General features: G+C 41.5%; 1 protein-coding gene across 1 annotated transcript in view; it reads left to right on the top strand.

The window, feature by feature from the left end:
- The window catches only part of SNTG1 (syntrophin gamma 1), a 324,127-nt gene that overhangs the window by 186,847 nt on the left and 124,240 nt on the right, over window positions 1–13,040 (top strand). Inside the window, exon 4 of the mRNA XM_018564206.1 lies at window positions 12,277–12,411. Coding sequence (XP_018419708.1) covers window positions 12,277–12,411 — 135 coding nt within the window. The remainder of the gene's footprint in view (window positions 1–12,276; window positions 12,412–13,040) is intronic.

Below are 13,040 nucleotides of genomic sequence, written 5' to 3'. Positions count from 1 at the left end.
AGAACTGTTATAAGCTTCTACAGTACATGATCTATGAAGAGCTTACTGTGAATAGATTTTTGTAGAAACACATTTAATAAAGGTTGTAGGGGGTTTTGCGTGCAGAAAACACTTCACTTTTTGAGACTTTTTTAATTATTGTTCCAAGTCAGAGGTATTGCTGTATTAATTTTACAATGGGGCACAGTTTGGAACATAGTGAAATACAGTTTTAAAGGAGAAGTATTGGGAGAGTAAAATGTACCCTTCCCAATGCTTAGAGCCCGCATGTGATACTGCTGCCACTGCTCCCGCTGTCATTAGAGAGCAGAAAGGCCCCGCTTTAAACACAGAGCTGATCTGACCAGAGGCGGTTGATAGGTTATCACAGCAATCACATGGCAATGTGTACATTGCCAAGCCCTCCCCCTCCTCTTACAACAGGATTTGGTTTGTATTGTTAGGTGGGTGGATTGGTGAATATTTTCTTTTGAAACTCTGCAATCACATTCTTGTCTTTCCCTGTGGAGGTTCTGTCATTGTTCCAGATAAGTATAGTATATATTTTGTTCTAATGCTTGAAATGTGGAAGATAGATTGGACATACCGTGTTTCCCCGAAAGTAAGACCTACCCCGAAAGTAAGACCTAGCGCTATCTTCGGGGATTTCTGCAATATAAGACCTACCCCGCAAATAAGACCTAGTTCGGTGGTAGGTCTTATATTACAGAAATCCGCTAGGTCTTACTTTCTCGCACGCACGATGGAAGCGGAATATCATCCACCGGGACCGGCAACAGCACACCGCCTTCTGGGACCTCGTCCGGTCCTCCCCCAGCCAGGTAAGACATCCCCCGAAAATAAGACCTAGTGTCTTATTTCGTGCAAAAAAAAAAATAAGACACTGTCTTATTTTCAGGGAAACACGGTAGTTGGATGACGCATAGTTGTAGAATGAATTGTTGGAATGTAAAAATGTATTTTACATTTTTGTAAGTCATAATGGCCATTATCAGTAGGATCTGAATACATTTGACTTTGATGGAGCTAATATCACCCCGCACCATGGCCCGCCACAGGGCGCTGCGACCCCTGACCTCCCTACTCCGGGATCTCCATATCCCCTACAGGTGGGGCTACCCTTTCCACCTGTCAGTGCGTAAGAATGGCCGCCTGGTGATCCTGCGTTCCCCGACTGATCTTGATGCCTTCATTGCTGCCGTGGGAATATCATCCGCTGTGGAATTGGACCCCTGGCCGGACCCCCGGGCTCCTATGTTCCCTGAGGTGCCATCGCTCCCCCAGTGGATGGCAGTATCGCACTCCAAGAAGTCCAGGAGGGATCAGGTTATGCGCAGCTCTCTGCCTTAAGGATTACAGTCTAATGCTTCTACTTCAGCCCTGTATGAGGATCTCATCATCCTGACCTGTTTGCCCTAGGAGACACTGTGACCTATTCACTTTTCATGTGCCTTGATGTCCCATGGATTACGCCTTGATCTTTTCCGGTATACCGCTCTGGGGGATGGATGGGGCGAAACAAGGAAGTGGACCCTACCCCTGCTGCTGCTGCTGCTTCCCCCCTCTGCCCTACCCCTGGAAGATTGTCCCTGCTGGGCCCCCCTGGAGTAGCCCTGTGGTCGGTCCGGCACTTGCCTATACTTTTTGTCTCTTATTCTCTATGCATTAGCCATGAAGGAACGCCGTTGGCAACCATCAGATATTAAATATCTTGGCGTGCTCTTGTCCTCGGATCAGGCAGATCTTTATCGCCTGAACTTTGCTCCGCTTCTCCAATTTACCATCTCTCGTCTTCAGACTTGGACCTCCCTACAGCACTCCTGGATGGGATGGAGCCTCCTTTTTCCCCTCTGTGTCTCCCTTAGTGTCTACTCTTCATGTCTCTTCTACCCCGGTCTTGTGTTGTGTGCATACTTTCCCCCTCCCCTGCCTATGTCTTACGTTCTATGGTACGATGGGAGATGACACGGCCGTATCATCTCACCCCATGCGCTATATGGGAAATGCACGGTAGTGCTAACAAGGCACATGCTTCTTACAACGGGCTGATGCCCCGGTGTCTCACGGTACATACGAATTGAATATTAAGCCGAAAGAGCATAGACATACCTATTCTAACTACATATGTGCCATGTTGGAAGTTATTGCGTATGAAGGTAATACGTGGATGGTCGGACGTGCCTGCCCTATGTATCTTTGTATCTATGCGTGTATGTATTTTTTGTACTTTTTGTATTGAAAACCAAAAATAAAACTCTTATTATTTAAAAAAAAATCTGTTTTTTAACATAATATTTCTTTAAAGCACAACATTCTATTTTATAGTTCATGATGGGCCAGGTCATTTCTTTAACTGACGCTTTAACTGTGCATTTTATAGATTTGGCCATTGGTAATGTGATGTAACTCACTCATGTGCCATTATCGATAATTTGCTACATGTGCAGGAAATATTATGGCACTACACATCAATCAGTTGTGAATGCATTTCTAGCAATGACTGCATATATGGGCTTTTAATTTATAATTATATATAGGTATATAGAATTGTCCACCAGCACCTGTAATCTTTAGAATAACTTTCTTTAATTCAGACATCAGTGAAAAGAATATATTTACAACACCTGTACTGTGCTATACTGTGATAATATAAAAGTGTGAAACATCCTGATAAATCACCTTATATCAACAAGTGTCTACACTTATGTCATGACGTGTCTACCATTTACAAATACGTGTTCAATCAATAAGTGTCTGCCACATATAATTCTGTGCTAATGAATGTGAATACCATTCACTTTTATAACCATTCACCCTCCAACAGTATTCATGGTGGAAACCTCAAAAGGTCCCCAGCTCAGGTGAAAAAGTAGTGAACCATCCATGAATTAAACAGCATTAAAATTCAGGGGGGAAAAAATCAGTGAAAAAGAATCTCACCAATCTCATGATATGTGAATAAAAGAAAAGTATTCTGCAAACCTAGGTGACATGGTTGATATTTCTACATGTCTACACAGTAGATGGTGCCATCCTCCCTGCACTACACTGCACGACCTTGAAGGTATTGGCCATTCATTCATATGGTGTGCAAATAAGACCACTCCATCATCCAGTCAGAAAAAATACTTACACAAATTACTTGCACATTATTGGGTACTCTTTGCAAAGTGAATTTTCACCACATTCACTAAGCTAAGGGAAATTTTTCTTGCAAAATGCAAATTTCCTTGCAAAGTGAACAACCTATTTGGCTTTAGTAAACCCCTTTACCCCTGGACGGATAAGGGAAACTGCATGAAAGTTGGTCCCTTGAATCCATGAGGTGGCAGTAAACTTTTTTTTTTTTTTCCATAAGTTAAAAAGTGGGCAAAATATGTGTTGGGTTAAAAATAGGTAGATGCTCATTCCTCCTTTACTCTGCTGCAACTCAGTGTGATGCATGGGAACTAGTGAACCTAATTTATTTTATATTACCTAAGATGTACAATTTACTGTATGGCACAGGTAAAAAAGGTAAACCCAATATGTTCCAGTTCTAATTACCTGGTGCATTGCTTGGCTGAAATAGCTGTTCATTTGCTCTGCTGTGCCTGACATGTATGTGAAATTCCTATTATTGCAGATAAAACAGCATATAAATAATATATTGGAGAGGCTGCTCTATTTCTGTCTTCAATGGAGTTTGTTGGTATTTACATTGCTGAATGTGACAGTAATTTTACAATTTATTGCTTCATTACATAACTAGTGTGACTGTTCTCATGTTTAAAATTCCAAAAAGTGTCTTTTAAAAATGCATCGCTTCTATTTCAGCCCAATCACAGATCTTTTCCAGCTTTGAAAAGAACATCCACATAAAGATTTAATTACCTTATTAGTTTGGGCTTCTGCAATTGAATTATCAAGAAGGCGGACATAGAGTTTGTGTGATGATTTATAGGCTGAGTGCTCTTCTAAAATGTCATTGTCTGCAATTACAAAGGGCAGACATAAAAAAGGATTGTATTTAATAATGAGTATTTTTTCCTTAACAATGGGAGATTTCTATATAGCTGCATTCTGCTTTATAAGATAAAATAAGGAACATTGAAATTTCCAGCAACCCTGCTTCCTGCCAAGCAATGCTGACAAAATTGAGCTCACTCTTCATGTTGCCTGCCGGGAGTCCAGGCCAGGGACGAACCAATCAGTTGAATCGTTAATTTATCACTTTCCAATTCTCATAAATATTGGCTTGTAGATCTGTCAAATCTGCTGAGAGCCAAACAGTTCAGGAATTAAACCAATCATGATTCATGACTTGTATAATTCTCTCCAGATTGTACAAATATGATAAAGAGAATATGAATGCTTGTAGTTCTGATTTGCTAATGCAAGCATACTTGAGGCCTGTAGATTTTTTTACATGCGTTATATATATATATATATATGTCCCATGTGTAGGATACTAGCAGGCAATACCACCAGTAATCTCGAGTTTCCATGTGCCTATCCAGATGACGCATCAATCTCCCTATGTTGGCTGATGATAGTGGCAATAAGGTCTGAAAATTTGCCAGCTTTGCAGCCCAAGGGAATAGATAGATTGATAGCAAAGCAACTAAGGCATTTGCTAATGCTTCTCGCTTCTCTGCCTTTTGGCTAAGATCAAGTGTAGTATCTGTTCTTATCAGTTTTCGGTGGGGAAAAGAACCGTCCTTGCGGGGGATGGTTACTTAGTACTCGCTGGAGTGAAAGAGCGTGCTGGGCTGCTTCCTGTGAGTGGGGAACAGCCCGGTAAGGCTTTCTGACTGAACGGATGCGAAGCTTGGTCTGGCTGGAGGGTTGGGGGCAGCAGAAGCCCGTGGTGCTGTGCCCCCTGGGGGTGGCGTCCCAGGGGTGCATCAGAAAATCACTAGGGTGTGGGACCCCACAAGTGATTCACTGTGCACTAGGACACGGTACCATATTACATTTTCTGCACAACGCCCCCGAGACAGGCCTTATGGCTAGTCTGGGGCAATATTTTTGCACTTCGGCCCCTAAGGCCTGTCAGCGTGGTGCACTGGCACTTTATTTATTGCACCATATGCACGATTGGCACCTTTTTGATTGAAATTTTACCCACAGATTGCGGAGGGTGTAGGTTCCTTTGGGGCCTTTTCCCGATGTGGGGAGGAGATTCTGTGCCCTCATAGAGGGTTCTCTGTCTCCTCCCAACCTGGGGGGCCTCTCTTCAGGAGAACCCCCCACCTAGTACTGTGAGGCACCTGTTCCAGCAGGTCCCCAAAGGATCGGGGTCCACCGGCCTTCGGGTTGGTGGACCAACGGACTCAACCCCTGTCAGGAGCCTTGCGCCACGGGGGGTCGGGAATCGAGGTCTCTTCTTAATTGAAGGACCAAGCACCCCTGTGCACGTTTTTGTGTGCTGTGATTTCAAGGTTCACTTTTTTTGTTCACAGGGAATTCGTTTTTGAGCACGCTCCACGGGCTTTAAAAATAAATTTGTTATCGCTTCTCTGCCTTTTGGCTAAGATCAAGTGTAGTATCTGTTCTTATCAGTTTTCGGAGGGGAAAAGCATGGACCGTCCCTGGGACAGGCGGTTGCTTATTACTCTCTGAAGTGAAGGTGGGTGTTGAGGCGACTCCTTTTTGAAAGAGGGGGAGTTTCCTCAGCACTAATGCCTACTGATGGTAATGGGTGCCTGCTTGGTCTGGCCGGGGGGGATTCGGGGGGCGGCAAAGCCCGTGGTTGCTGTGCCCCCTGGGGGTGGCGTCCCAGGTGTGCGCAGAAAATCACTAGGGTGTGGGACCCCACAAGTGATTCACTGTGCATATGGACTTTGCACTATTGCATTTCTCTGCACAACGCCTCTTGGACAGGCCTTATGGCTAGTCCGGGGCAATATTTTTGCACTCCGGCCCCTAAGGCCTATCAGCGTGGTGCACTTGCACTTTAGATTTATTTATTGCACTACATGCACTATTGGCACATTTTTATTTTTAAATTTTGACCCACAGATGACTGGGTGAAGGTTCCTTCGGGGCCTTTTCCCGACGTTGGGGAGGAGATTCTGTGCCCTCATATAGGGTTCTCTGTCTCCTCCCACCTGTGGGGGGTTTCTCTTCGGGACATCACACAAACCTAGTACTATGTGGGACCTGTTTCGGTGCCCAAAGGATCGATGTCCGCCGGCCTTCGGGTTGGTGGACAATAGTCGTCTCAACCCCTGTCAGGAGCCTTGCCCCCCCGGGGGTCGGGAAAATGTGGCCCCTTCTTCATTGAAGGGCCAAGCACCCTTGTGCACGTTTTTGCGTGTTGTGATTTCACTATTCATTTTTTTTTGTTCACAGGGGATTTCGTTTTCGAAGCACGCTCCACGGGCTTAAAATAAAAAAAATTTTTTGCTGGTATTCAGTGGAAGGGGACATCAAGCAGAAAGACTCAGGAGTGCTGTGGAGTGTCTCAGGAGGGCTGTGAAGGATGACAGGAAGGCTGATGTTTTTGATACTTACATTTCATGCACTTTCCTGTAACCTCTCTATCTTAGCAGTTCAACAACAATTGTGAGCCAAGCACTATAACTGTCTGTCACATTTAGACAGATGATCGGAGTTTTGATTGGTGTTAGGTAGATGTCAGGGCAACTAGCAGCCAATAAGTGTAGTATCTTAGTGCTGGAGCCTCATGACTTTGAGCCTCATGGGTTTTGTAGGGTTGCTACACATTTGTTCTGCAGCTCTGTGTCTCATATCCTTGAACAGCAGAAACCAGCAACGGCAATTCACATATTGCTCATGACAGCTATAAAACACGTCATGTCTAACAGAGGTTAGTGCAAAAAGGACCCAACTACTATCTGTTCAATATATGTGTATCATTTATAAAATACAGAGGGGGGAATGTATTCCATGATAGGAGGAATTAACTTGAAAAAGATCTGCGCTCCTAAATTTCACCTAATGCCTATAACACTCAGATGTTGTGCAAGAATAGAGTGTAAAACACCCTCCTACAAATCAATAGTACAAAGTGCCCAGTACTGACATAAAGTGCATATAGTTATTACCCACTACAAATATATGTGTGCTTCTCGGCCTTTTGGCTAAGATCAAGTGTAGTATCTGTTCTTATCAGTTTCCAGTGGGGAAAAGAACCATCCTTTTCGGGGGGATGGTTACTTAGTACTCGCTGGAGTGAAGGTTTGTGCCAGACTGATTCTTGTGAGAGGGGGGACAGCCTTGGTATAAAACCCCATATTTCCATAGATGAGGCTGAACATGAAATAGGTTATTGTTTAAAGATTTTTCTTTAACCCCTTCTTGATCTGGTACATTTCATACTACATAAATAATTGATGATATGGAGATGGCTTTCTTTTGGTAGCAAATTTTAAAAGTTAAATTTTAATTTATGTTTATAATTCAGAAAAAAAATAGGGATGTTCCGGTGCCTATACTGGGCATTTTCACAAGTACTCATACTCGAAAGCGATACCGGCGCTTTACATTTTTTAATTGAAGTGGCTGCCGTAAGATCCTGAACTTGCTAGGGACCTCATGGCAGCCTTCTTGGGAACCATGCAGTGCCTGTTTACAGTCGCTGCCTGCACATCTCCCCCTTCTAAAACCTTCCACACCCCTCCTACGATCCACTGCACTCCTTCTGAGATCCTCTGCACCCCTCCTGAAACCCTTGGCAGCCATGCGGAGACCCTCCATAGCCCTCCAGAGATTCTCCACCCCCCTCCTGAGACCCTCCACAGCCCTCCTGATATCTTTCACACCCCTCCTGAGACCTTTCACAGCCTTTTTGAGACCCTGTGATCGAGACATCAGGCCGGCACCCCAGAGCAGAGCGGCAGCACAGGGTATGTAGGAAATGAATATACTATTATTCTTCATTGCTGTATAAGGTATTACTAGGATTTGTAGTCTTCTATAACCGGTGCCATTCTGCATTCATGTATAATGTATTGCTGAGATTTGTAGTCCCTCTACAGCTTGGAGTCCATGGCAGCACTACTAGGGCCTGATGCTCCATCAATGTCCTAAAATCATTTTTCTGAATTATTTTAGAAAAACTGCCACATGACTTTAAAAAAATGTATTGGTAATTGGTATCAACGAATACTTGAGGTAAAGTATTGGTACTCATACTCGATGTGGAAAAAAAATGGTATCAGTGCATCCCTAGAAAAAACCCTTTTCTTCAATTTCTTCTGAAATAAAACAAAATTGGTAATAGTCCTATTTTAAGCTCATATTTTCTTGTTTGTCCAAATTTCTGTAATACTAAACACTTTGGGTCTTTAGAGTTAAACACTTGGTCTCAAAATAATTATGAATTAATATGAATGAATAATTATGAATGCAGTTTCTATGTTTGTTTGTTTTGTTTGTTCTATGGTCTGTATGTTTTCTATAGTTTGTATGTTTCGAAATCCTTAACAAATATGACTAAGACCTAGAACGCACCATCATCTCTGCCTTATTTACACTAAGGAGTGACCAAATGCATCCATTTAAATGTGATTTCACCTATTTTTTTATCCAGTGTTGCACATAAACATTATGCAGTAAAAAAGTTGTTTTCCCAAAACTGCTGTATTTAAATAGTCCCTTTTTTGCTTGCAATTGGTCAAGTGCACAAATACTGTATGCCCTATAATGTAATAAGACACTTCTTCCTTGTTCTGCCTTTATTCTGTGTGTAAGAGTACATAACATTAGAAATGCTCCAGAGGAACATTATTAAGAAAAGGTGACAAGGTATGTTGTCAAGTGGTTGAGCAAGAAATATGGACTCTTTTTGTTTGTTTTCTTTTCCTCTAAGGGTATAATATAATAAAGAAAAGGGAACCATTTCCCCCTGCCAAAGGTCTTTGATACTGCAAGTCACAAAACAAACAGAGAGTGCTCTACAACCAATGCTTCCTCCTGCTCTTGCTTATAAACAGTAAAGAAAAGTGTTTATACATACAGTATTTCCAGTTAAAATCTTCTTTATTTGTTCAAGGCATAAATTCAGAAATAGCAGTCCCACTATCACGTTTCAGCCAAAAGAGGCCTTAAACATAGCTGCAGAAATGTGTCCACTAATGTGCACATACAAAAATCTACTGTTAGGGTCCCTCACCACTTTTGTGATAATTATCGGTAGGTTACTGAACGCAATGTTTTAACAAATCTCATAAACCCATATTGTATTCAAAGATAACATATAGAAAACATATGAAATGTTGAAACTGAAAAAAGGTACCATTTTAAGAAAAAGATATGGTAACTTTGAAATTGATGGCAGCAACACATCTCCATAAAGTTGGGACAGAGCAACAAAAAGCTGGTAAAGTACATGGTACTAACAAGGAAGAACATTTTGCAACTAATTAGGTTAGTTGTCAACAGGTCAGTAACATGATTGGGTATAAAAAGTGCATCTTAGAGAGTTAGAGTGTCTCAGAAGTAAAGATGGGCAGAGGTTCACCAATCTGTGAAAAGCCTGGTCGGACTTACCATACACTGTGGCTAGTAACCTTGAGCTCTTAAATGCAGCCAAAGAGGTGCAGCATATCATTCGTAGGGTTACAGAAAGCTTCCTGGTAAGGACACAGTTTAACCCAGGAAAAATGAGGGACAATGAGTTTAAAAGGAAATCCCCAGTCGTATTGTATTTTGGCTGTAGCAAAGGTGTAGGTAATGTCCCCAAGCTGTTTTCTTCATAGGATTGCCAACACGATGTTGCTGTATTTTGCTATCACGTGTTGTTTGAGCAGCTCAATGGAGGTCCTCTTTAACTTGGTAATACAAGAGGTGTGGGACCCTTAGTCTCCAGGCAGAGACTTGGAGAGAAGAGTTCTATGAATCCGATTGTACTCAAATCTCAAATCTGTCCTGTGTTGTGTCAGGGAACATATGGTTGAAAAGGCCTTAAACATAGGCATCACCATCCTGTGCCATCCTGCAATTTTTTGCTATCAGAGAGAAAGAGTCTCTTACTGTAGAGCCAGGCTGTACCTTTGATGATTCGGTGCTTTCATATCATAGGAGAGGTATTCCCTCTGGATGGGGGGTATAGCAGTTATTGTTATTAAGTGCCTGGGTTTATATCAGTGGTTAGCTGTGGAGTTCTCTAGGAAGACATCTGGCTGATTTGGCTATATGAATGTGTCCCTAATCCCCTATAGACTACTTCTTTTTCAATTTCTTGGAATTAGACTGCAAATATTTTTTCGACAAGCCACATCGACAAGCCACATTAAAGGCTAAGGTGATTTTAAAGCAACAGGCTGAATATGACAGAAGGTGCTCAGAACGCCCCAAATTGTCTTATTAAAACTGCCATATTTTCTATAAAACTTTATTAATGGTGGATGGCAATATTTCTTTTACTACAGGAAGTAAAACTGCCACACAAATGGAACAGTTTTTTTTCTCTACACTGTAATCCTTAGGCACTTTCCATTCAAAATAATATAGACACACATAGCTTCAGGTCACAATCTGCCAAATGTGACAGTACAAACTGTAAACTCTAGTTAAATGTCCATGTCAATTCCTTATGGCCTAAGACAAGTTGCTTTATTTTCAAGTGCCTTGGGCACAAGTTCTCATATTCTATAGTGGCATATGTGGGTGGATTTAGTGCACAGCCCTATGTAAAGATAACCATAATTAAATATTTACATTAAATATGATCAAATGGTCATATTTGGTCTTTTTTTCAGTGCTATAATACAAGACTAAGGGGTCTATTCACAAAGCTGCCGAGGGCTCGGCCAGCCATTGGCCGGCCGCTCGGCCAGCTTCGTCTTTCAGCACGGCTCAGCGCTCGACTGAGCCGCTCGGCCGTGATCGGGAGCTGTACGTGCTATTGTGAATAGCCCGTACAGCACCCCCTCGGTTCTCCTGAACCGAAGGGGTCCTGGTGCCGAAGCTAGCCGAAGGATCGGCCGAAGCTACGGCCAGATCCTTCGGCAGCTTTGTGAATAGACCCCCTAAGAGTTTATCACCAGTCACAGTTTGACTAGCTACAAGCATGGTATGACTAGTGAGCTAATTTTTTTTTTTTTCTTTTATAATAGACATACATTACCAAACCTATATAACCCACCTGGCTAAGCAAACATTTCCAGCCTTTTGACATAAGTAGAGTGAATATTTTTGTCAAGTAGTTATTGCAGTGTGTGACCCAAGGGAGATTTCACCTCACTTGCAGGTTATGTGACAGCAGGATAAGAAATAAGGGACGCAGTTTGTAACTATGACAGAAAAACACAGACAGTAATAATAACATGACAGATGTCCTAGCCCTTTGGCAATGTTGCTGAAAAAAATTGGAGGGGCTATACTTATACTTATTATATTGCCTGTGTCTGTTTTAACATCTCTAATACACTTAAAGGGTATGTAAAACCTAAATCTGTTATGCAGTATGTTTGCCATCATTTCTCACTGTGTATTGTATACACAGTAAAATACATTTTTGTGAATCTGTTGCAAAGTTTCTTACCTGGAGATCAGTACTTCCTGTTGCAGACTGACAACTCTAAGCCACCACCTCACATTTAGCAGCAGCATTGTCAGCCTGTTGTGTACGCTCGTTCAGTTGACCATTGACCCAGCTATTAGGTCTATGAAATAGGCAACCCAACAACCAACTGAAAGGTTTCACACAACAGGATGGAAACGTTGCTGCTGCTGATTGCTAGGCAGTGGCTTAGAATTGTCAGCCTTTAATGGGAAGTGCTGTTAAGGGCAGGATCTCCAGGTAAGAAATTTACAGAACAGATTCACAAAAAAACTACTTGATTAAGAAAGCTGTACACATTGTGGTATGATGCCAAACATACTGAAAACTAGATTTAGGGCATCCTACACTTAAAGTTATCTAACTTTTGTTTTGAATGGAATAAGGACATTTAATCAACCAGTGCAACCCATGATGTCATTCAGTACAAAATGAGGGTAAATTCCTTCTTTGGCTATTCTCATTGAATAGGTGTACTCATTGGAAGATTTCCCCTCATTTCCTGTTCAGTGACATCCTATACTTTTGGATTTCCCTTTAGCTTTTTGCCCCAGTGAAACTTGTCACCAGACCAAATGGAGAGAAGGCTTTCCATTGGGCAGAGGTTCTAAGCAACTACTATATCCGAAACTAAAAACAAGGAAAAACTTTTGTCTACAGATACACATGAAATATGTGGCATAAATCACAGAAACCCATATTGAATGTGTACATTAATAATGCGGTTTAAGCCATCATAAAACATATTTGTTTTCTGTTTTAAGGCAAAGACAGGAATTTGTTTGCTGCAAGATGGTAATCAAGAGCCTTTCAAAGTTCGACTCCACTTAGCCAAAGACATACTGATGATTCAAGAGCAGGACGTTATCTGTGTGTCTGGTGAACCGTTCTACTCTGGTGTAAGTAATACATTTAAGACCAATTACATAATGCACTAATTGCCCAGTTATCTGAAGAAGACACTTGCTGACAAGTATTATATATTGTGCAGTGGCATTAGTCTGCATGCTGTTTTTATTCATGAGAAAATATTATGTACCCTGGCCCCTCTTTTTTGGTTTTGGAACCCAGGATTGACTGAAACAGCTGCTATTTAATATTTTAAAAATGGTAACCAAATACTATTTACTATATACATACTGCATGTAAATATCTACAGTATCTTGGTATATAAGTAATCTGAAATCTGTAGGGAAACGCTAGAAGGAAATACCATTGATTCCCTACTGTTTCTTCTGAATCTAGGCTGTATTTTCACATAACAGTAAAAAATAAATAGCAATGTGTTTGCTGCATACCCTTTTTGCGCAACAGATAAATCTCAGAAGCTCAGCAGTTTGAATTCATTTGTGGTATTTACATTCATCGTTAATCAGTAGGGAGTAGGGGTTGTGTAGCCTCAGGCTTAGTTCACAATAGTTACAGGGGATCAAAATATAAAAGCAAAATATATATATATATCTATATATATATAGATATATATATATAGAGATATACTGTATATATATATAGATATATATATCTATAT

The sequence above is a fragment of the Nanorana parkeri genome, unplaced genomic scaffold (assembly GCF_000935625.1).
Source record: "Nanorana parkeri isolate BGI_ZX_2015 unplaced genomic scaffold, ASM93562v1 scaffold735, whole genome shotgun sequence".
NCBI classification, from domain to species: Eukaryota; Metazoa; Chordata; class Amphibia; order Anura; family Dicroglossidae; genus Nanorana; species Nanorana parkeri.
Note: the sequence above shows the minus strand (reverse complement) of the source record. Positions and strands in the feature narration are given on the sequence as shown.